Source organism: Mus caroli, chromosome 10, assembly GCF_900094665.2.
Source record: "Mus caroli chromosome 10, CAROLI_EIJ_v1.1, whole genome shotgun sequence".
NCBI lineage: Eukaryota > Metazoa > Chordata > Mammalia > Rodentia > Muridae > Mus > Mus caroli.
In genome coordinates, this window is record NC_034579.1 from 119,631,132 (window position 1) to 119,653,891 (window position 22,760).

The 22,760-nt window shown below is 53.2% G+C and overlaps 4 protein-coding genes across 19 annotated transcripts in view; 2 read left to right on the forward strand and 2 right to left on the reverse strand.

Annotated features, from left to right (window-relative positions):
• Positions 1-4,847, forward strand: part of Dctn2 (dynactin subunit 2) — a 17,769-nt gene extending 12,922 nt beyond the window's left edge. For all 6 annotated transcript variants that reach the window (XM_029482389.1, XM_021173562.2, XM_021173563.2 and 3 more), the window contains 7 exons: positions 445-510; positions 677-715; positions 885-962; positions 1,057-1,128; positions 1,312-1,414; positions 1,509-1,600; positions 4,501-4,847. In XM_029482389.1, coding sequence (XP_029338249.1) covers positions 445-510; positions 677-715; positions 885-962; positions 1,057-1,128; positions 1,312-1,414; positions 1,509-1,600; positions 4,501-4,587 — 537 coding nt within the window. In that variant the 3' untranslated portion in view covers positions 4,588-4,847. The remainder of the gene's footprint in view (positions 1-444; positions 511-676; positions 716-884; positions 963-1,056; positions 1,129-1,311; positions 1,415-1,508; positions 1,601-4,500) is intronic.
• A 148-nt stretch (positions 4,848-4,995) lies between these two features.
• Positions 4,996-13,663, reverse strand: Mbd6 (methyl-CpG binding domain protein 6). 10 transcript variants are annotated; one of them, XR_002378852.1, is made up of 14 exons: positions 11,773-12,027; positions 10,683-10,746; positions 10,458-10,594; positions 10,131-10,233; positions 9,857-10,019; positions 8,607-9,647; positions 7,758-8,416; positions 7,395-7,545; positions 7,105-7,277; positions 6,588-7,004; positions 6,453-6,505; positions 6,086-6,149; positions 5,456-5,951; positions 4,996-5,350 (listed from the first exon to the last, which is right to left on the reverse strand). XR_002378852.1 is itself a non-coding variant. In XM_021173568.2 (13 exons), exons 3-13 carry the CDS (start codon positions 10,568-10,570, stop codon positions 5,877-5,879), a joined length of 3,012 nt encoding a protein of 1,003 aa, XP_021029227.1. In that variant the 5' UTR covers positions 10,571-10,594; positions 10,683-10,746; positions 13,635-13,663; the 3' UTR covers positions 4,996-5,876. The 10 variants fall into 10 exon arrangements, 9 of the variants coding, with proteins under 9 accessions (XP_021029227.1, XP_021029233.1, XP_021029225.1 ...); XM_021173568.2 differs by lacking the exon at positions 11,773-12,027 and adding an exon at positions 13,635-13,663 and having other exon boundaries at positions 4,996-5,951; XM_021173574.1 differs by having other exon boundaries at positions 4,996-5,951; positions 6,588-7,001; positions 7,105-7,274; positions 11,773-12,082.
• Positions 13,664-13,808: 145 nt separating this feature from the next.
• Ddit3 (DNA damage inducible transcript 3) lies at positions 13,809-19,158 on the forward strand. The gene is made up of 4 exons (XM_021173623.2): positions 13,809-13,965; positions 16,591-16,638; positions 18,198-18,355; positions 18,599-19,158. The coding sequence occupies exons 3-4, from the start codon at positions 18,218-18,220 to the stop codon at positions 18,965-18,967; spliced, it is 507 nt and encodes a 168-aa protein (XP_021029282.1). The 5' UTR covers positions 13,809-13,965; positions 16,591-16,638; positions 18,198-18,217; the 3' UTR covers positions 18,968-19,158.
• Mars (methionyl-tRNA synthetase) overlaps positions 19,098-22,760 on the reverse strand; it is a 15,736-nt gene continuing 12,073 nt past the window's right edge. The window contains exons 15-22 of one of the 2 annotated variants that reach the window (XM_021173621.1): positions 21,800-22,013; positions 20,717-20,848; positions 20,530-20,634; positions 20,261-20,447; positions 19,743-19,814; positions 19,587-19,610; positions 19,411-19,503; positions 19,098-19,310 (exon numbers count right to left, since the gene is read on the reverse strand). In XM_021173621.1, the coding sequence (XP_021029280.1) occupies positions 19,164-19,310; positions 19,411-19,503; positions 19,587-19,610; positions 19,743-19,814; positions 20,261-20,447; positions 20,530-20,634; positions 20,717-20,848; positions 21,800-22,013 (974 nt within the window). In that variant the 3' untranslated portion in view covers positions 19,098-19,163. The remainder of the gene's footprint in view (positions 19,311-19,410; positions 19,504-19,586; positions 19,611-19,742; positions 19,815-20,260; positions 20,448-20,529; positions 20,635-20,716; positions 20,849-21,799; positions 22,014-22,760) is intronic. The other variant, XM_021173622.1, reaches the window with a different exon arrangement.

The following is a 22,760-nucleotide window of genomic DNA, read 5'->3' on the forward strand; positions in this document are numbered from 1 at the left end:
AACTCACTTTGTAGACCAGGCTGGCCTCGAACTCAGAAATCCGCCTGCCTCTGCCTCCCGAGTGCTGGGATTAAAGGCGTGCGCCACCACGCCCGGCTTTGCGTTTCTGTTTTTTGAGGTAGGGTCTCAACGCTAGCTTTAAACTCAAGGATGTGACTTAGGCTGGCTCTGAACTCCAGATCCTCCTGCCTCTGTACATCCCAAGTTGTCCATCCTCTTTATACTTAAGTTTAAGATTGTAGCTAGGGGTGTGGTCCAAGAAGGGGGCCCTTGCAGGGCTTGGAGGGGAACAAAGAATCACCTCCTCCTCCTCTTCTTCCTCCTCCTCCTCTTCCTCCTCCTCCTCCTCCTCCTCCTCCTCCTTCTCCTCTTGCTCCTCCTCCTCCTTCTCCTCTTGCTCCTCCTCCTCTTGCTCCTCCTCATCCTCATCCTCCCCCCCCATAGGTTGCAGAACTGGAGAAGCGTCTGACGGAGCTGGAGGCCACTGTCCGATGTGACCAGGATGCTCAGGTCAGGTACTCTCCTGTACTAAGTCTACAGTACTCAGAGCCCTGAGTACTTATCCCTTAGTTCACAGTGTTCCCACAGTCTGGAAGCTAGGGGGTTACAGCTAGAACCAGGAATCATCCTATGGCTGTATGAAGACTCCTGACTTCTTCCCTCCATTTCCCACCAGAATCCCCTTTCTGCAGGTCTACAGGGAGCCTGCCTTATGGTGAGTCTGGAAGGAGCTGGCATGTGGATTACAGGGGTCAGTGGGAATGTCTTAATTATGACAATGAGTGTGTTTATAGCCCTAGATTAATTCCAGTGAAATGTTGCAGACCTTTTTTATAATTTGACTCTTCTCCTGGTGACACTTGTTTAAACCCTTCCTTGACTAGGAAACGGTAGAACTGTTGCAAGCCAAAGTGAGTGCCCTGGACCTTGCAGTTCTGGACCAAGTAGAGGCTCGGCTTCAGGTATTAAGTAGAAAGCTAGTTGGATTCCAAGTAGCTTGGGACTTTAGAAGCCCAGGTCTGGGAGCCCTGTCACCCTTAACCCTTGTGCTTTCAGAGTGTCCTGGGAAAGGTGAATGAGATTGCTAAGCACAAGGCATCCGTGGAGGATGCAGACACGCAGAACAAGGTCAGGAGCTGTCTTCTCCATCTCTGTACCTGCCTTGCTCCCCCAGGCTCCTCCCCTGAGTGGTAACATCCAAACGTAGGGGCTTTGCAGCCTTGGGTCTTAACCAGCCCAGAGAGTGAAGGGAGCACCTTCCCTCTGCCAGCTGTGGGGTCAGCGTCCCCTCGGCCCTGCCTACTTTTCCAGGTGCACCAGCTCTATGAGACCATCCAGCGCTGGAGCCCGGTCGCCTCCACCCTCCCTGAGCTGGTACAGCGACTTGTCACCATCAAGCAGCTGCATGAGCAAGGTGTGTGGCAGGCAGGGCCCTGGGCTGAGGGAGGGCCTGTGGTCCCCTCTCACCATGGATTCTGTTCTTAGCCATGCCCTCTTCACTTCTGCAGCTATGCAGTTTGGTCAGCTCCTGACACACTTGGATACCACCCAGCAGATGATGGCCAGTTCCCTTAAGGATAATACCGCACTCCTGACCCAGGTGTGGGGGTCTTTTTATTTTTGTTGCCACTTTTTGCCAGGGCAGGGCAGGGCAGCTGAGGTTCTCCAGCCCTACCTCAGAGGGTTTTGTCTTAGGGCTTTGAATGTCAATTCTGTTTTCATAGTTGTAGGACCTTTGTGCCCAGCCTGGTTAACCTCTTTCTTTCTAACTGTGGCTTTTTTGCTTGCTTGCTTGCTTGCTTGCTCTCGGGAGAAACGGGGAATGTTGGGCAGTCACAGTGTGTTGGACTGACCTGAAGCTTGTTCTATAGACCAGGCTGGCTCACATTTGTGGCCATCCTCCTCCTTCCTCTGGAGTGCTGGGATCACAGGAATGTGCTACCATGCTTGAATCCCCTTCCCACCCCCGCCCCCCACCCCAGCCCCCCACCCCGGAACAGGTCTTGCTATATATGCCTAACTGACCTGGTATTGATGTAGCTGAAGTGGCGCTCAGACACAACAAAGCAAACCCTGCTGCTTTAGGCTGGGATTAGGCCTGAGCATGTTTTGTCTCTACCTCCTTATTAAAATATTTTAGTGTAAGTGTGTGTATAAGAGAGTTAGTGTGTGAGTAGGAGTGTGTTCGTGTGTGTGTGTGTGTGTGTGTGTGTGTGCGCGCTTGTGAATGTGTTTGTGAATATCAGAAGCAGCAGATACTTTGGAGCTTGACTTTAGGCAGTTAGCTGTCTAAAGTGGGTGCTGGAGACTGCGCTTGAGTCTTCTGCAAGAGTGGTATATGCTCTTAACCCTTGAGATATTTCTTGAGCCCTTTATCCTTTTTGAGACATGGTCACTTACAGAAATTTCAGGAACTCATTGTAATGTATTCCAGATCCTCTTGTGCATGCACACACACACACACACACACACACACACACACACGGGAGCATTGGAGTTACAGACAAGTACCATTAAGCCCACTCTTCTATTTATTTTTATGTGTATAGGTGTTTTGTCTGCATGCATGTCTCTGCACCATACATGTGCCTAGTGCCCACAGTAGCCAGAAGGGAGTGTCAGAATCTATAGGGCTGGAGGTATAGACAGCTCAGAGCTGTCACGTGGGTGCTGGGAATTGAACCTGGGTCCTTTGGAAGAGCTGCCAGTGCTCTTACACCCCTGAACCACCTCTCCAGACCTTTGCTCACATTTCTACATAGGTGCTAGGGGAATCTGCATTCTGGTCCCGATGTTTGCCAAGTAAACCCCGAATCATCTCCCCACCCGGTCCCCTGTCCTTCTCCTCTTCCTTCTTTTCCTTTACTTTTTCAAAGATTTGATTTGCCGGGCGTAGTGGCGCACGCCTTTAGTCCCAGCACTCGGGAGGCAGAGTCAGGCGGGTTTCTGAGTTCGAGGCCAGCCAGGGCTACACAGAGAAACCCTGTCTCAAAACACCCAAAAAAAGATTTGATTTTATGAGTGTTTTTCCTCCATACACACAGGTGTGTCGTATATGTGCCTGGTGCTTGTGGAGGCCAGAAGGGGGCATCAGTTGCCATAGAACTGAAGTTACAGATGGTTGTGAGCCAACATGTGGTGCTAAGGATTGAACCTGGGTCTTCTGGAAAAGCAGTCAGTGTTCTTAACTGCTCAAGTCTCTGCAGCAGCTAGCCTGTTTTTATTCATTACTATGGCAATGCTCAATACATAGCTATGGACTCAGTTTCTATTGGATGAACTATTCTTTTTTTTCTCTTTTTTTTTTCTTCTTTTGGATGAACTATTCTTAGTGCTGTCAGGAGAACTACAAACCATCAAAGAAAAGTGCAGTGGTGCACACCTTTAACCCTAACACTGCAGAGGCAGAGACCGGGATTTCTTGAGTTTGAGGCCAAACTGGTAATTATAGTGAGTTCCAGGCCAGTCATGGTTACATGATGAGACCTAGTCTCATAATAAATGGAGAGAAGAAAAAGCCAGATGTGATGCAGCACACACCTTTAATCCTAGCACTCAGGAGACAGAGGAAGGGGGTCTCTCTGAGTTTAAAGCCAGCTTAGCTTGGTCTACAGTAAGTTCCAGGACAGCCAGGGCAAGAAACCATGTCTTGGGAAAAAAAGGGAGAAGTATTTGGTATATTTTTCTCCTCGCTTTCTAGAAATCTGAACCCATGAAGACTTAAATCTCATCGAAGTCTTCTTTGCTGTCTGTCCTTCCATAAAATAAGTGAACAGCTCTGAAGGCGGAGAGGGTCAGAGTCTTAGTCATGTAGACCCTGACCTAAGTCCACAGTACTCAGAGGGTAGTTTGAAAACTGCTGCTACAAACACTTCTTCACCTACCCGCCCACCCACCCACCCCNCTCAAAACCAGAGACCCAAAGCTGTGTTTCTGTTTTAGAGACAGTTCTCATGTATTCCATGTGGGTGCTGGGAATTGAACCTGGACCCTCTGGAAGAACAGCCAGTGAGTGCTCTTAACCTCTGAGCCATCCCTCCAGACCTTATGGCCTAGGTGTTTTTGTGTAAACACTGGTTGCAAACTGAATCTGATCCAAACTGGACTCAGATTCACAGAGATGGCTCCATCTGCCTCTGCCTTCCAATGCTGGGATTAAAGGGCCGTCCACTCTGCCTGGAGTGCATGGGATATATGTGCAGCTGGGGATTGTACCAGGGCTTTATGCTTGCTAGGCCAGCACTCTAGCAACTTAGATAGATAGTCTATCTGTTTCTCTTTCTTTTTCTAAAAGAGAGATTCTTTGCCGGGCAGTGGTGGCGCATGCCTTTAACCCCAGCACTTGGGAAGCAGAGGCAGGCAGATTTCTGAGTTTGAGGCCAGCCTGGTCTACAGAGTTTCAGGACAGCCAGGGCTACACAGAGAAACCCTGTCTTGAAAAAAAGAGAGTTTCTTCTGGGTGTTCCTCATCTCTGATAGACTGTTCTTGCCCCTTTATAGGTGCAGACAACGATGCGTGAAAACTTGGCCACAGTTGAGGGGAACTTTGCCAGCATTGATGCTCGGATGAAGAGGCTGGGAAAGTGAGCGCCACTGGGAGCGGGGATGAGCCTTGCCCCTGAGCTGTCAGACCTTCCATGGGCAAGGGTTCTTGTTGCATGTGGGGTACACACCCTCCCGACAGTGGGAGCTGGGGGCTCTTACTGGATGAGGTTGCGGGCCCAGCCACATGCACTTCACGTCCAGTAAGTGCTTGGGAGAGAGGACTGGGTCCTTCCTCTAACGTCTCTGGCTGAGTCTAATACTGTACAACTGTCTCTGACCATTAAATGCTGTTGTACCATGGAGTCTCTGCTGTGTTCCTGGATCTCGGAGAGGCAGCACTGACAGACGTGCGTAACGTTAACAGTCTAAGTCACACTATTATGAGACTATTTCAGCTGTAATCTGTTCTTACCGAAGAGCTAAATAAAAAAATGAGTACAGAGTCAGAACCAGAGTTTCAAAATATTCTCATCTGTTAAATTAAGAGTGTCTCCCATAGAAAAGCAGTGGAGGCCCCACAGGGCAAGTACAAAACAGAATGAAAACTCCCAAGGGTCTTGTCTTTACAAAAAAAAAAGGCAGGAGGCAGCCCCTGGACAGCTGGTCATGCTGGCCGCTCCGGCTGGACCACGCTGCATGATCCCCAGTGGCATCGTCACAACGTCTCTGAGCGCTTGATGGGGGAGAAGGGCCAGTGTAGTGTGTATGGAGGAGAGATCCAAAGTCCTCTTGGCCCCTTTTCATATCCCAGAGGAAAGCAGAGGGAACCTGGCTACACTTTGAAATGAGGCTATGTGTTTCGATCCTGGGGATAGGGATAAGAGGGGATCTGTGCTTTGAGCAACCTGAGCCAGAGGCAGAGGGGTGCTAGTGGGATTCGGGGAGATGCATGATGCTTATTGCTCTGTACCTTTCACTGGGAAGGAGGGCAGCAGCCAACAGTAGCTCACAGGTTTGTAAACTGAGCCTGCTGGCTTTAAGAAGGGAGGCAATGAAGTCGAATTAAATATAAAAGAGTCATTTGTGCAAAAATAACTTAAACAAATAAAAGACCTGGGGAAGGGGTGTCCCCTTAGCGCCTGATGGGGAGGGGCCATATACCACCCCCCAGGCCTCTTCAGTGACATGGCTTTGGGGGGGAGGGGGTGAGCTTCCCTACCCCCTGCAATGGCTCAGGATGGGATTTGTGGGGGAAGGGGTTGCATTTGTGCTCTGAGTGGGGAGTAGTGCCCCACCCACTGTCCACAGGTGCACGTGGCTGGCAGGGGCTCCCAAGGCTCAGCACTCAGCTCTCCCCAGTCAGGGTCAGATTCCAGCTCCAGGTATGGCTGCTATGGGGCCAGTTTCCTCCTCTTATTTTTGGCAGGACGTCCAGGGCGGGCCCGGGGAGGCAGAGGGACAGCTGCCTGTACAAGAGAAGTTGAAAGAAGTGACCAGTTAGCTGAGGTAACAGGAGTCTTTCTCCCCACCACGCTAACCTTCCGTTCTTGGCTCGCCGCTTCTTGTGCCTCTAACCCCCACACCTCCAAGCCGCACTTACTCGAGTTGTAGGGCTGGGTTCCAAGGTAACGTCCTGGCGGGAGCTGCTGCTGTTCCGGGCAGGGCTGCAATAAGGGCACAGATGATCAGGAGCAGCTCCCGAGCACCAGGTGAATTTCAGAAGGCTGGTGAGAGACTTCTACATTTGGATAGTAAAGGCACAAGGTCCTTATTCATATTCAAGTATCTGCCATTTTTGAAAAGCAAGCCACTATTTGGGACCAGGGGTATATATGGCTCAGTAGTACAACACTTGGCTTAACATGCACAGGCCCTGGGTTGATCCCTAATACCACAGAATTAGATGGCACTGAGGACACTTTTCTAGTCCCAACAAATAGGTGGCGCAGGGTGGACCTCACACTCACTTGTATTTTCTCCTCCGGCCACGACGAGACTTTCTGACTATCCCCGGGGGCACCTGAGGAGAGATGGATAGTGTGTGTGGAAAAGGGAGACGTGCACTTGAGCCCAGGGCCTGAACCTTACATTAGGACACCTACCTTAAGGTCCTCAGAATGGGGCCCAGGAAGGGGTGGATCCTTGGGCTCAGCACCCCCTTCTGCTAGCTCCCCATTATGCTGCCAATGGTGAGTCCTTCTTGGGGACCGTTCCATTTGTCCATTGAAGCCACCACGTGTCCCCCACTTGAGTGCTAGCCGGCCAGGCTCTCGGCGGCTGCCCGGCTTTCGGCCTCTGCCTGGCCTGGTCTCACCGTTAATGCCCCTAAGTCCCCCTCCTCCCCTCCGGCCCCGTTTCCCTGACCCCCTCCCAGTGAGCAGCTCGGGGACTGGGGGGTCAGGAGAAGCATGGGGTGGGGCTAAGGCACTGAGGGGAGGCCGGGCAGGCTCCGGTTCGAGGGCTGAGGCGGGGCTCTCGGGGGGCAGACAGGGGGCGTCTGGCTGCTCTGGAGGGATCTGCTGGCAAAAACATCTCTATTTCAACCACAGTCCTCTGTACTCAGAAAACCTTCCCAGGCTGAGGAGACACTTTCTTCCTGACAGAGACCCATCCTCTTACCTGGAGACTCTGTAGCAGGCAGGCAAGGGGACTAGAAGCCTCTGACAGGGCAGGAGGCGCTCCCCCCCCAGGGAGGAGCTGCAGCCCTAACTGGCTGGAAAGAAGAGGGCCAGGAGGCTGCAACAGGCTGGGGAGGGCTCCAGGGCTGCTGGCCAGTGAAGACAGATCACCTGCTGAGAAATGGTACATAGAGCTTCTCCTTCACAGGCTGAGCGAACCCACACTCTTCAGGGTTACCCAATGGTCAGAGGAAACTTCCCAGTTTGGACTGCTTGTCTCGTGCCACTCACCCAGCAGGCTGGCACTCAGCAGAGGGCTAAGAAGTTGGGATCTCCCTGAGTTGGAGGGGGCCTTGCCCAGAGAGGAGGCCCCCGGGTCAGTAGTTGCCGTGGTGACACTGGAGGTAGGTGGTCCAGGTTGGGGGGCACTCAGGACACAGGGCTAAGACGAAGAATGGTTAAGCGTGTGGTGAAGTGTCGGACAGGCGTACAGCAGTACCTCCATATGCATTGTTTGACTAAGACTTTGGGTGAAGTAGTGGTGCGCCCCTCTTGCACCCACCCTACCCCAGCCAAGACTGAGTCTTCCCCAGAGAAGAGCCCAGCCTGATTTAATTCTTATTCTGCCCCACCAGCTCATACCCTGGGTCTTACCTGGGGGGGTGTCCCCGAGGGGGGATCCAGGCTGGCAGCCAGCAGCGCAGAATTTAAAGCTATGAGGGTGGGTGGGGCTGAAAGTGGGGGGAATAATAGGGGGGGCAGGTCTCCCAAACCTGAAAATGGCTCCCCATTTGGACCCCCAGCTCCCTCTGCAGAGCCTTCCCCATCCCCAGCTGTGGGGCCCAGGGCCAATAGGGGCAGAAAAGAGGCAAGGAGATTGCTGGGGGGTGCAGAAGGAGGGGGGAGGAGGTCGGAAGGGGGTGGTGAAAGCAGAGAAGCCACCAAGAGTGAAGGTCCTTCGGGCTCGCCTGGGGCTGAGGGAGGGCCAGGCCCCCCTGGTGGGGGCAACAGGGACTCAGGAGGAGGCTGTCCTCCCCCTGCCAGCACACCAAATAAACTGTGGCTAAGGAATGGAGAAGGGGGAGGCTGCCCCAGACTCAGAGGGAGAGGCAAGGCCCCTAGCATCCCCGGGAAGCCAGCTCCACTGAGAGCCAGGCCCTGCTCAGGGCTGGGGAAAGGGAAAGCCTCCCCACCAGCCAAGGGAGGCAGAGGGCAGGCTGGGCCTGCCCCCATCCCCAGCCCATCAGACGGGCTTTGAAGCACAGGACTGGGGACTACAGGGGCTTTGGAGGCAGCTGGTGGGGCAGGGGCACCTGTAAAAGAAAACAAACTCAGCTCCTGGAACGCCCTCTTCCTGGCACCCACAGAACCCAACCTCTCCGACACAAACCCCCACCCCACCAGAGTGCTCTCCAAACTACCCTCCCCCCCACCCCACCCCACCCCACCCCCGTGCCCTGGATGGCTGTAAGGCTGAGCTTAGAAACCCGGTGACACTCATACCTGGCACACTGCTGAGGCTGCCACTGGTGGTCCCAGGCAGAGAGGGCTGAATGGGGTGCCTGGGCTGGGGAGGGCTCCCTGAGGAGAGGGCTGGGGGAGGAGGAAGGTGTGCATCTGACCCCAAAAGGTTAAAGCTTCCATCCGAATGGGAAGGGCCAGGGGTGGGGAGTCCCAGTAAGGACAGCACAGAGGGGAGAATAGGCTGGGATGGCTCTGGGAGAGGAAAGGGCTGAGGGACAGGAGCAGGCGCCCGAGGACGGGTCCGCCTAGGGGTCTGAGGGCCTCCCCCTTCTAGCAACCGCAAGACAGTTGGGGGCCGGCGAGGCCGCCGCTGAGAGGGACGGGGTGATGCGTGGGCAGCTGAGGGTGCCTGGGCACGGGGCCTTCGGCCCTGTAAAGTGCTGGGAGGGGGCAGCTGGGCCTTGGCTGCTGCAGAGAGCAGACTGCTAGCAAGGAATGGGGGTGCCCCAGGCCCCTCCACTGCGGGGGCCCCTCCCAAGGATCCCAGGACCAAGGGCAGGTGCATAGTGGCTGAAGACACTGGTGGCTGAGTGGCAGGACCAGGGGGACCAGGGGGGCCAGGGGGGTTATTGCTTGGGGGCAGGGGAGGAGATGTTAAGGCATCGCTACAGTGGAAGAGAGGAGAGTCTGAGGGTGGTGAAGAGGAGGCGTGAGGGGCTGGAGGAGAGCCCAGGTCAGAGGGCACCAGGTTGGATCGGAGGGAAGACCCCCAGTTGTAGGAGGGGGCATTGAGGCTGATAGCAGGTGGGGGAGGTGGGGCTGGAGAGGGAGCATTGCCTCTTGGGAGGAAACAAGGGCTGCTGCTGCCTGCTGAGGGAACTGGATCAGGAAGCCGGGGTGGTGGGAAGAGCCCTGCAGGGCCTGTCAGAGGTGGGAAGGCCTGGGGAACGGAAGGTGGGTCTTGGGGAATGGAGCCAGGACCCCCGTTTAGTGGAGTTGTAGGAGGAGCTCGACAAGGAGGGCGGACAGAGGGGGGCCCTGGGGACACAGTGTGGAACATCTGGGGGCTTGCTCCCTCTCCTGCAATAAATGAGAAGTCAAGGGTCAGCTTGTGGGTCCATCCCTGCCGCTCCAGTCCCAATGCCCACAAGTCACAACCATGTCCTTTCTCACCAAGCTGTCCCCACTGACTCCACCCTGGGCCTGCCTTCTCAGATCACCTCCCCCACCATCCACCTTCCAGGCCCCAGGTTTCCCCCATTTTTCTCTAAAGTGGCAGGAAAACTCACCAGGAGAAGAGTGTGAGCAGGTGGTCTCCATGCTGCGGTACAGAGTTGCCATGGCAACAGCTTTCCGCCTGTGGTTGCACAGCTTGGTCATGTCCTCCTCTGATGCAGGCCCCACCCCAGCCCCACCCGGGGTCACCGGGGCCAGAGGGTCAAAGTTGAAAACCTGTAAGGTAGGAAGCACGGACAGGGACAGTGAGGGGGTGGGATCTCAGGGAGGCACGGTGGTCAGTAATTGGCTTATGCATTGAGTCTTTGGCACCCTCACAGCTCTGACCTTGGGTACATTAAGTGGACACTCCAGACCGCACTTGCAGGTCCCATCGCTGAGGAGGTAGCTACGGGTTTGCTCCAAGGAAGACAGCTCTGTGCCACTTGGGCTGGGAAAGAACAGGGTCACAAGTATGGGGTTAATCTCAGCCTATCTGGAGACACTTCCTAAAGGACAGTCAAATGCTTTCCTGGGAAGGGCAAGGCGGAAAGGACGTGGGAAGACACAAAGAGTGAATGGATCCAGAGACGCAAGATACAGAGAGCAACAAGGTGCCAGGAACCACAGCTCTGAGAGGAGGGGTGAGGGGACGAAAACTCTGAAAAGTCATACCTGATATAGTACACAGCACCTTCTCGCACACAGCGCTGCCACCCGATGGGGACAGGCGTGGCCGCAGGGCCCCCAGCTCTGTCTGCTGCACTGCTCGCATTGTCTCCATTCATTGTGTGTGATGAGCTCCCCTGGGCCTGACAACACAGACATCCGTGTGGGCACGAGGAGGGTTAGACCGGGCTGGGTACCTGAGGGAGAGTTCTGTCATACCACCATGGCTACCTGAACATCTCTGCAAACATTGTGGGATCCAGTCTAAAGCCAGGGCCACCAGCTTAGCCCACACCTGCAATACAAGGAAAGAGAGGGGCCTCTCAGTCTACCAACTCAAGAAACACCACAGCCCAGAGCACTCAAGGAAAGGACCATAAATAACATGACGTAGCGCCTGTAAGGACCTCAGGATCTGCTGGCCATGTCCACAACGGTCCCCTCCAAGCCCAGTCCCTAGAGACCAGAGTAGTTCAGCACCTCAACTCCCAAGAACCACAAAATCATACCCTAATTTCTTGACATATGAAGGCCTAGTTCCCTTTGTCTAGGCACAGAAGACTTCAACTAGGAGTGTGGGCAAATCCCATAATGCCAGGCCACTAGGAAGTTTCCCAGTGTCTGGCCACTGCTGTGCCCTCCCCCAGGAAGATCATATAAAAAGTACAGATTGCCCCACAGGTCACCAAGCAATTGCCCAACTGCCTGGCAGGGTAGTGCCAGCAGAAATCCCCCCATGCCCACTCCATCCAACAATCTCGGATCTAATTCATTTGGACCTCCAAAGAGGCTGGAGCCAGAGCTCTGTCTTCCTCCAGGATCCTGAGAGCTCCTGGTCCTCTCAAGCCGACGAAAAGGGGATTCATAATCCCCCACTGGCTTCCAATTAACAACAAGAAGCATTCCCTGACATGTAGGGACGGCCCTTAGACCTGCAAGTACCCCTCACCAACCTCACCATCGCTCCCGCCGCACACTGACGGCTTCCAAACTTTCCCTCTCATAACAAGGCGCCCTGTCACCCAGACTGCTTCCTTCAGCTCGGGGAGGAGGGGAAGGCAGGCGCACGAAGTAGGAAGGAACTTGGGGAGAGGGCGGGTGGAGGGTGGGCGAAGCACTGAAGGGAGCGAGGTCAGGAAGGCAGAAGTCAGGCACTTAGGCACTTGGCGGGGGAGAAACGGCGGGGGCAGGTGAGGGTGCGGGGCTGTGGATGGGGCCGGGGAAAGGGGCCGAAAGGACGCGGAGGGGGCAGAGGGTAGGGACAGAAGGGGAGGAGAGAGAAGGGAGGGGGAGGGGCGGGGGGGCCGGGCCCCGCACTCACCGCGGCCCATGGTTCGGCTGGCCCCGCCCTGCGCAGTCGCGGCCCAGAGGGTGAGTGGGAGGGGGTGGGAGGTGGGTCGGTGGAGCCCGAGCCTCCGGTACGGCCCCGGCCGGTCTTAGCAGGAAGCGCCGCCGCCGCCGCCGCCGCCGCGGATCACCGAGCGGCCTCCCGCGCATGCGCCATAGGGGCCAGGGGCAGCCCTGGGGATTCCGTTCCCAGAAGGCACCGCGCAGGCTGCTACCGCCGCCGCCGTCGCTGCCGCCGCCACCACCGCAGCCGCCGCCGCCGCCGCCGCTGCCCGGACGGGAGAGGGGCGGGGCCGGGCCCCCGCCCAGCGGACAGCAGCGAGCCAACAGGAGGGGACGCAGTGCGCATGCGGGAGCGCGCCTACCCCTCCCCCACAACCCCCCATTAATCCCCAAGAGAACAAACACCCCACGCGGCCCCCCCCCGCCCTCCGCGGAAGGATCTGGGCCTCTTCCCAGGCCACTGGTGGCCAATCCCAATCCTCCCTCGGGAGGGGCCCCTTCCGAAGCCACAATCTGTTGGGGGAGTCAGGAATGTCAGGTCCGGGAGGGGCCAGCCCTAAAAGATGAAAGTCGCGACTTGCCCTGCCCCGCCCCAAAGGCTTCCTGGGTAGTGTGCAGAGACTTGACCCGCCTCTCCAGGTCAACATGTCACAACACGACCTCAGCCTGTCAAGTCACATGACCTCTGCCTGTCACTGACAACCTGGTCTGTCTTTAGGCCAGGAGAGACCATCTGGTCCAACCCACCCCCCACCTCTACTAACAGAAGGGGAAATGAAGGTCTGGAGCGGAGCGAAGAAGCAGTCTGGCCAAGGACCTGTCACCGTCGCACCATCCAATAGCAACCGGTCTTGGTTCAGTTTCTACTTAGACAAACTCTGGCTTGCCCCTCTTGAGTCTACGACAGACTATGTAATAGGCCACCACATGGCCTCTGTTTTCATGGCACACACACAAAAAATACATTTTGCAAGATGTTCTTACTTTTACTCAAGTTTTCTCCACAGAGCTGCTTTTTTACCTTTATAGTTGTTTAATTTACAAATGAGTAAGGTAGAATCCTTGGACAAATTAAACTAGAATCTGTGTTTCCTCTGATGACCCAGTCCAGGGCAATCATGCGTTCAAGTGCATGCACGTCCCAGGCTCTACTGTAGGTCGTGAACTCAGACAGCTAGAGGCAGGAGGCCAGCTCCTCAGCAGGGAGTCACAGGACTCGCTATCTCGGAGAAGGAAGAGGGTGGATACTGGGCTTAGTGAAGGGCGTAAGAGCATCACACAAAGCAGGGGTGGGATGAGGAGGAGGCAGCAATCTACACTCTGTAAAGAACTTCAATCCTAGCACATAATGGACGATTCAGAAACAAGCGTTAAAGGTGCCTCTCTGAGAGAAGCGGGTGGACTATCAAGGAACTCAGTCTTTGGGACGCATTAGAAGGCTAAAAGAGGAGGAGAGCTCTTAAAAGATTCGAGGAGATGTCAATCCAGGTGAACAAATTGGAAACTTTAAAGAGATTCAAGAGCCCCGGTGCCCATTAGCTGGGAGGGGCCAGGGAAAATGGGAGCCTTTCATGGAGGAGTAAGTTAAAGGTGATGGGAGGTGGGCAGACAAGTTCAGGAAGGACAGCCGTTGGGGCCGTTGGACACTGGGAGCTGGCGCTCCGCCCTCTTTCCTCTCTCCCCCATAGCCCCCCTCCCGCACCTCCCACCACCATCGACGTCCCCTGCGCGTGCGCGCACGGACACCGGTTGCCAAACATTGCATCATCCCCGCCCCCCCCCCATCCCCTCCCTCGCCGCGCTCTCCTCCGCGCGCGCGCATGACTCACTCACCTCCTCCGCGAAGCCGCGTGACCCAAAGCCACTTCCGGGTCCGAGACAACGTAGACTCTCAAGCCAGAGGGCGCGATGGGGGTGGGGCCGTGGGACTCCTGAGTGGCGGATGTAAGGGATGAGGCGGAGCCAGTGCCAGCGTGCCGCTTTCTGATTGGCAGGCTCCTGGACCCTGCCCCCCCCCCCAAGGAGGGGCCGGACAGTATAAAAGATACTCGCTCCCCGCTCCTGAGGTCAGTTATCTTGAGCCTAACACGTCGATTATATCATGTTGAAGATGAGCGGGTGGCAGCGACAGAGCCAGAATAACAGCCGGAACCTGAGGAGAGAGGCGAGTACTGGCTCCGTCTAACCCTTACCTTCCCATCCTCACCAGCATAGCTATTTTATAAAGTTGGAGACAACTGTTCTGGAGGATGTAGCCCCACCCCTTTCACTGTAAGCTTGTAGACTGGGAAGGGTGAAGGCGGGGAATCCCGGATTCAGGAATGGTGCTTACAGGGCCTCTCTTCCTTTGGGCGATTGCATTCCCGTTCCCTTGTCTCGAGTTGGTCCCTACTCTGCAGAGGGACTCCGGTTGCCTTCGGGAACTTGTCTCTGTACTGCGAACTGCGGGCCAGCTTAGGCCTGGGTAGTTCGCAGGAAAGGCGGGGCAGCAGGACACACCCCCAATGTCGGGGACTCTGGCTGTCTCAGCCTTTTCTTCACCAGCCTCATTCCCCCCAACTCTTTCAAGCTGAAGCGCCTCAGTCAAGGGGCCAACATGGCCACTTTAGTAGCTGACTCTCAAGTTCAAGAGGACGCGAAGACTGACAGATCTTTGCGAGTGGGGGTGCTGGTGGGCGGAGCATAGATGGGTTTTTCCCTTTTCCCTAGAGGTTTCTGGGTTTCCATACAAGAGAGCAGCCTGGATCTCTTTAACTATGGGAAATTATTTGGGATCTCTCCAGGGTCTTCTGCTTTTCCCAGGGCTGATCTCTGCTTCTTTCCTCAGTCCCGTCTCCCAGCTAAACTGTGTAACCATTGCGTCAGGCCAGCCCACTGTTTGTCTCTGCACCCTCAGGCCTGGGGCTCCTCTGCTGATGAAAGCCAGGTCCCACACACTGGAAGACCAAGAGAGTTTTCCCTGGAGGACAACCCTGCAGAGAAACACTCAGGGCAATATTGCATCTGCAGTCCCCAGAGACGGCCAGCTCCGCTCTGCCTTTGGGCTCAGTGGGCTTAATTCTCTATAAGGGAACTTGGGGGAGGGGCTTTTTACCCATTCATTCCTAACAAATGCCTAATAAGCACCCACTATGTGCCAAGCATCTGGGGACCCAAGGTATATTAGGAGCAAAAGATAAAACTGTTCTCAATAAAACTTACATTTCAGTATAAAACAAAAGGGAAAAAAAAAACAAAAGCAGGGCAGAATAGTTCGGGCTGGTGGCTAGAGGTTGTCATCAGAAGCCAAGCCTGTGAGCCAAGCCCCGGTGTTAGAGCTTTATAGAAGGGAGAGGCTGAGCAACAGAGTTAAGATAAGCATGCCAGTATCTTTAGGAACAGGGCTAGAGTAAGCAGGAGAGGGGGATGAATGGAAACTCAAGCATCCTCATGATGCTAGTCTTTAACAATTGTGAAACAGGAAGCCATTGGGGGATCTGAGCAGAGGAATGATCATGGCACATGCATTTAATTCCAGCACTCAGAGAGGCAGATCTCTGAGCTCCAGGCCATCCAGGGCTACATTATGAGACCCTGACTCAAATACAAAAACAAAGGGTTGGGTATGTAGCTCAGTAGTACACCGCTTGCCTGGTATGTAGAGGACCCTAGGTCAACCCACAGCCGTGAAAATAAAGTAAAAGACAAGAATAGAAACAGGAGATCTCGGCTGAACATAGTGGCACAGCCTTTAATCCCAGCACTTGAAAGGCAGGCAGATCTAAATTCAAAGCCAGCTAGTCTACAAAGCAAGTTCCAGGACAGCAAAAGCTACATAGTGAGACCCTGTCTAAAAGAGAAAGAAAGGAAAGGAAAGGAAGGAAGAAAGGGGAGATTTCAAAGAGCCTTCCAAAATAATCCAGGGAAGGAAATGTATGGTAAATTTATATCTGGAGCCAGGCAGTGGTGTCACACGCCTTTAATCCCAGTACTTGGGAGACAGAGACAGGCAGATTTCTGAGTTCAAGGCCAGCCTTGTCTATAGAGTGAGTTCCAGGACAGCCAAGGCTACAGAGAAACCCTGTCAAAAAAAAACCAAAAAAAATAAATAAATGAAAAATAAAAAATTACATCTGGAAATAATGTAATAGTGAGAAATACTTAGGTTTGGGGTACTTTTAAAGTTGTCAGTGCTTCAGGCTGAGCTGTGGTATCTGAGAAAGGGGCATCGAGGATACCAAAGTTTTTGGCTTTCAGCACCTAGAATTGCCATTTAGTAAGAACTATACAGCCTTGGTAGGAAAGGCCTTTCATGTAAGCTGAACGCCTGCTCAACACTGCCAAGGAACTGGAGATCCCAGAGCAGGTCTGCACTGAGGCTGCCAGCGGGGGGATGGAGTCTGAACAAGCACTGCTGAGTTTTTCTCTTCCTTCCCTCTAGTTTTGTCTCCCTTTGGCGGACTTGAGGTCTATCTGGGATTTAGAGAAAACTTAGTTGGCCAGGACTTTGCTATTACGTAATCAGGACGACAAATGTCAGCAACTAAAAATAAAGTTAAGCCTGCCTCTGTCCTTGGAGTTGGCTTCAGGGACACACACGCCTCTGTGTGTGTGTGTGTGTGTGTGTGTGTGTGTGTGTGTGTGTATTACAAGAGAACTGGAGCCTAGTCTGCAGAGTTGTTGAGTTCCAGAATTCCAGGATGCCCAGGGATGCACAAAGAAACCATCTCCCAACCCCACTTTAGACAGGATCTAGAGAGGGCTAGGAGGAGGCTGGAGGTAACGGACTGTTTCTCCCTTTTCTCCACAGTGTTCCAGAAGGAAGTGCATCTTCATACATCACCACACCTGAAAGCAGGTAATCTTGGCCACCCTCTCAGTCGGCTGCGAATGCTGCTCATGTTGCTTTGCTGGGAGAGAGTTAGACAAGGCCTTCATCTGAACAAGCTTTTGCTGTCAGACCATGACTTTCTCTGACCCCATAATGTTGTTTTAGAGCTGGCTTTCGAAGTCAGCCTCAACGATGGCAGTTGGTTTGTCTTCCCAACTCTCAGTCCACACCAAGATTAGACCCAAAGGACCTTTTGCCCAAGCTTCCCACACGAGAGAAAGAAGGGGGTACAAATGGCCTGGTAATTGCCCCTGGAAATTACCAGTAATGTTCCCAAGAGAGTTGAATACTTTTACTGTAATCCTATAAGAATATATATGTATAGCCAAGCCCAGTGACTTGTTCCTCTTTCAGAACTTGAGAGGATCCTGAAATTATCTGTAGTAAATCCTTCTCAATAAAGGGTATGTTCTGTCAGGTGTAGTGGTGCATACCTTTAGTCCCAGCACTTGGGAGGCAGAGGAAGGTAAATGTTTGAGTCAAGGCCAGCCTATTTTGCAGAGTGAGTTCCAGGGAAGCCAGAACTATATATACAAAGAAACCCTTTCTTGAAAATATACCTCCACCCTCCAAGTTTTTTTTTCCAGGAGCTAGAGAGATGACTCAGTGGTTAAGAGCATGTGCTCTTCTTGTAGAGGATCTACTCTAACTCCCAGTACCCAAATGGCAGTTCATAACCATCTATGACTCTAGTTCCCAGGGAATCCATTCCCTCTTGTGGCCTCCATGTCTACCAGGAACACACACACATAGCATACATTCAGGCACTCACTTATAGATGCATAGATAATAAAATAAATACATCTTTGGAAAAAAAAAGATATTTAAGGTTAGGTAGCCAGCCTGGATTAAGCTTGGTAGTGACCAGCATATAAATGAAAACAAAACAAAAAATTGGAAAGCTGTGTGGGGGTGGTGCACACCTTTAATCCAAGCCTTCAGGAAGCTGAGGCAGGTTGATCTCTGAGGCCAGCGTGAGTTCTAGGACAGGCAGGGCTACACAGAGAGACCCTGTCTTGAACAAACACCAAAAAGAATGGCAATGAGAGCCCAGAGAAAGCGTATCAGTTCCACACCCGTGCTGCCTGTGTGCCGTACCTGAGTCAGGTTTCCAGCAGCCACAGCAGGTGGCTCACATGGCCTGGAACTCCAGCTCCAGGAGAACCAATGAATGCCGCTGGCCCCCAGACACTGAATTACATCCGTTTCGGGGTTGCTGGCCATGGTGTGCATGTGATCGTCTGGACAACTTTTGAGAGTTGAATCTGGCAGGGTCAAACTCAAGACTGCTAGGCTTGAGAGGCAGCCATCTCCCCATCCCGACACTCATTAGTGTGTGTGTGTGTCAGAGAACAACTTGTGTGAGTTGACTCTTCACCTCCACCCTCTGCCAATGTGGCCTTCAAGGAGTGACAACCCATGCCCTTATCTATCTTGCAATACCAGTAAATTTTAAATTCTACATGTTAAAAAAGGCACAAGGTCAGCTCACCGACTGTGGTGAATGGAATGTATGTCCTTTCCAGAACCTGGTCCACGTGCAGTCATGGCAGCTGAGTCCCTGCCTTTCACCTTGGAGACGGTGTCCAGCTGGGAGCTGGAAGCCTGGTATGAGGATCTGCAGGAGGTCCTGTCCTCAGATGAAATTGGGGGCACCTATATCTCATCCCCAGGAAACGAAGAGGTGAGAATGCTGGTCCTAGGATGGGCGAGCAGAGTGATGGTGTGGGTGCCCATAGCCCCAGTGCTTGTCAAGTATAGGCAAGAGGCTCAGTTCATGGCTAGCCTAAGCTAGAGTTTGAATGTAGCCTATACAAGACCCTGTCTCAAAAACCAAGCAAAAATAAAATAAACCCCAGGAAACGGGGGGTTTGTATGCCTCTCCTGAACTAATTAATATCTATCTCCCCTCTTCATTTCCTTAAAGGAAGAATCAAAAACCTTCACTACTCTTGACCCTGCGTCCCTAGCTTGGCTGACAGAAGAGCCAGGGCCAGCAGAGGTCACAAGCACTTCCCAAAGCCCTCGCTCTCCAGATTCCAGTCAGAGTTCTATGGCCCAGGAGGAAGAGGAGGAAGAGCAAGGAAGAACTAGGAAACGGAAACAGAGTGGTCAGTGCCCAGCCCGGGCTGGGAAGCAACGCATGAAGGAGAAGGAGCAGGAGAATGAGCGGAAAGTGGCACAGCTAGCTGAAGAGAACGAGCGGCTCAAGCAGGAAATTGAGCACCTGACCAGGGAGGTGGAGACCACACGGCGGGCTCTGATAGACCGCATGGTCAGCCTGCACCAAGCATGAACAGTGGGCATCACCTCCTGTCTTGTCTCTCCGGGAGTGTACCCAGCACCATCGAGCCAGCGCCAAGCATGTGACCCTGCACTGCGCATGCTGAGGAGGGGACTGAGGGTAGACCAGGAGAGGGCTCGGCTTGAGCATACAGGGTACATTGTTTATTACTGTCCATGTCCAGTAAAGTGACTGTGTCAACAGCGTCTCACTTTTTCTTCTTGCCTTTAGGAGTTTCAATGGGTTTCCCCTCAGCCAAAGCCAACTGTTTCTTTAGATCCAAGAGTTTAGCCACCTCTGCAGCAACCTGGTTCTTGTCTGCCTTCTGTGCTTTCAGTTCCCGAACGATGTTGCCCTAAGAAAAGGATCAGGGTGAGGGGGAGGCAGCAGTCCCATGACGAGGACCTGTGTAGGTTCAGTACTTCCTCTGCTCAGGGTCCCCGCCCACTTCATACCTGTTTGGTCACCTCATCCGTCAGCATTTGTATGTGCTGCGAGCCTGCTGCTGTAACTGCCTCCACAGCTGCTGGCTTGGGGGAGCCTTTAGCCTAGAAGAGCAGCACAATCGTTACTTGTCGCCATAAACCCCTCTGGCCTCCAGTTTCCCATAGCATGGCAGGGAAATGGTTACCTTTAACTCCAAGGACTCTTCTAGCTAAGACAGGAAAGAAACGTAAGTGAGGAAGCAGTAAGGCTAAAGGTGGAAAGAGAGGAGTCAGGATACTTGGGGAGATTGGGGGCACTGCCAGGGCTTTTGCTGGGGGAGAGCACAGTCTAGCTTGCTCACCTGGCCCCCTCCAAAGCGCTGCCTCAAATTTTCAATCTGGTCATTTTCCAGTTTTTGGAACAAAGGACTGACCTATGGAAACAAGTATGAGAGTCAGTCCCTGGTAATCCCCAGCGTGGCAGAGCATGTCAGAAGCGCCTCCCCCGCCACCCGCCTTTCTGCATTCAGAGATCCCAGGTGCTTTAGGAGAAACGGGAGTGCGACATAGTTCACAAGGGCAGCGGTCACTGTGCAAGAAGGGACACCGTCAGTGTCAGGGAAGAGGGCTGTCAGCACCACCAGGTCATGGCGTTGCTTACACAACATTTCTATTCTCTGCACTCACTGGCTTCTGGCATGAACAGCAATAAGTATATACAGATAGCACCACACTCACAAGCCGGAGTGCAGAGTTAGGGAGGGCTTCTGAGAATAGCCATAGAGCCCCACACCTACGGCAGAGACGTTTAGGTCTCTACTAACCTCACCCCAAAGGCAGCACTGTAAAAACAAGTGCCACCAACATTAAGGAGACCTACTGTGCCAATTCGGTGGCCTGCTGGTAAGGTACAAATGAAGCTTGTGGCAAGGACGCGGCAGGCTGCAGGTGGGAGCTGCAGCTGAGTCTGGATGGTGGAGCTGACTGTGGGCATGTACGGCTGCAGCATGACTGACAGCAAGGCAGCCATGTTCACTGCTATGCCTGTCACTGTCCCTGCCCGCTGCCTGAGAAAGAGAGACATGTCAAGGCCACAAAGATGTAGCATGCCATTTAATTCCTATAGCCAGCCCTAGCTCCTGCACACACCTGTCCATCTCACCACCTTTAATCCGTTTCCAGGGCTCATTCACTTGAATGTATTGGTTGCCATGGCGAGATATGGTGAGTATACTGCGCAAGGCATCCCGGATCCTGGGAAGGGAGGAGGCAGAGTCTATAGGGCTGCAAACCATACCAACATATCACTGACTGGACAGAGCTGGAAGTCACTTACCGAACCTTTTCCAACAGCTGGTGATAGTGTTGGAGTTCCCAAGAGACATGGGCCACCAGGCGTCTGTCATCAGGGGTTAGCGCCATCGCAGGCACACAACCGCCAAAAAACTTAGAAACAAACATGCCAGCTCTGAGGGAAGAGAAAAGAGAAGACAGAATTACTGCCAGGTTTTCAGAGAAACTTCATCCCACTTCCATAAGTCTTCATGCTTGGGCAGCCAGATGGCTCAGATGCCACCAAGCTCGCCGACTGAGTTCCATGCCTGGCATCTACGTGGTGGAGGGAAGAACTGAGTCAGGTTATATGCTGATGTTCACGGCACACTATCAATCGCACCCCACAACAAACAGGAAATAACTGTTAAAAAAAAAAAAAAAACAACCATACAAGAAGACTTAACTCCCGTGGCATTCCTGCATAAGCCTGACAATTCCTGGCACTTCAAACTAAAAGTAAGGTTAAAGTCTACATTGCATAATGTAATTCTGCAAATAAAGAGATAAATAATTACACAATACATTTTTAGAAGTATTAAGAATTATCAAGTTGAAGTATGTTATAAGCTAGCAAATATTCTAATGAAGCTGCTAAAATAAACATGGTTAAGGGCTGAACTAAATGTCCAGAACTCTGACAGAAGAGTCTTGAGTGCAGGAGGCACCCGCATGTCTGTGTGTGCTGAGGATGAAACTCAAGAGCTCTGAATCTGCTACACAAACACTGAGCTGTGTCTCCAGCCCCAGCCTATGTTGTTCCTTTGGAGAACGGCTGCAGGAGCAGAAACACAGCAACTGCAGAGAGTGAGGAGCCTACGGCACAGCTCTGATTCCAAACAACCTCTATTCACTGAAGCACATTAGTGACCTGAAGACTAACTTTGTTGTGCAGAGAGCATGCACCCCCAGGTCTAGAAAGACCTTTAATAAGAATATAACACATGAAGATTTGCTTTGTGACCAATTCCATCAAACCAGCTGGCTACAGCTGACCTGCCTCCAGAATGCACTGCTTACACGTACGCGACAGTCAATCCCACCTCCCTGCCTCCCTGCTGGGCGGACCTCGCCCAGTCCCTCCTACCTGTTGATGAAGTTGCCCAGGTTGTTGAGCAGCTCAGAATTGTTTTTAATCAACAAGTCTGTCCAGGAGAAGGCACTGTCCTGGCCCTCAGGCCGAATGTATAGCAGATAGAAGCGCCAGATGTCAGCAGGGATCCCCGTATCCTTGGCCATGTCTCCAAACACTCCTATGCCCCGGCTCTTAGAGAATTTCCCATCCTCATAGTTCAGGTACTCTGGACAGAAGAGAAGGACACGGGTCACTCCCTTCCCTCCCTGCTCTTTCCCAACTGTCCTTGAAGAGCTTACACAGGCCATGGCGTTCCGTGCTGCTGTTCTGGCCTCGGTCTCTTTGCTACACTCCTAGGTTTAGCTTTAGATTTTGCTTACCAGATCTTTCCAGTTTCCCCCTGTGGATGGCGTTCTCAGCTTTAACTATTCCCTGTCTGTATTAGTCAGGGTTTTACTGCTGTGAACAGACACCATGACCAAGGCAAGTCTTATAAAAAACAACATTTAATTGGGGCTGGCTTACAGGATCAGAGGTTCAGTCTATTATCATCAATGTGGGAGCGTGGCAGCATCCAGGCTGTCATGGTGCAGGAGGAGCTGAGAGTTCTATGTCTTCATCCAAAGGCTGATAGTGGAAGACTGACTTCCAGGCAACTAGGGTGAGGATCTTATGCCCACACCCACAGTGCACAGTGACACACCCATTCTAACCAGGTCACACCTATTCCAACAAGGCCACACCTTCAGATGNTGCCACTCCCTGGTCCAAGGATATACAAACCATCACACTGTCTCAATTCCTAAGCGAGAACGGCCACGACTCCAGGCTCTCCCACACACTGCCTTGGGCCTCACGCCCTAGGACCATGCCACAGAGCTCTGCCAGGCCCACCTGCAGCAGTGCTCTGCCAGGCCCACCTGCAGCAGTGCTCTGCCAGGCCCACCTGCAGCAGTGCTCTGCCAGGCCCACC

What these genes read in the sequence shown, in the direction of transcription:
- Ddit3 (XM_021173623.2), top strand. Translation starts at nt 18,218, where the DNA reads ATGGCAGCTGAGTCCCTGCCTTTCACCTTGGAGACGGTGTCCAGCTGG. An exon ending in CATCCCCAGGAAACGAAGAG is followed by an intron (nt 18,356 to 18,598) that starts GTGAGAATGCTG and finishes ATTTCCTTAAAG; the next exon opens with GAAGAATCAAAAACCTTCAC.
- Mbd6 (XM_021173568.2), bottom strand. Translation starts at nt 10,570, where the DNA reads ATGAATGGAGACAATGCGAGCAGTGCAGCAGACAGAGCTGGGGGCCCT. An exon ending in GGTGCTGTGTACTATATCAG is followed by an intron (nt 10,234 to 10,457) that starts GTATGACTTTTC and finishes GTTCTTTCCCAG; the next exon opens with CCCAAGTGGCACAGAGCTGT. An exon ending in AACCCAGCCCTACAACTCGA is followed by an intron (nt 5,952 to 6,085) that starts GTAAGTGCGGCT and finishes TCTCTTGTACAG; the next exon opens with GCAGCTGTCCCTCTGCCTCC.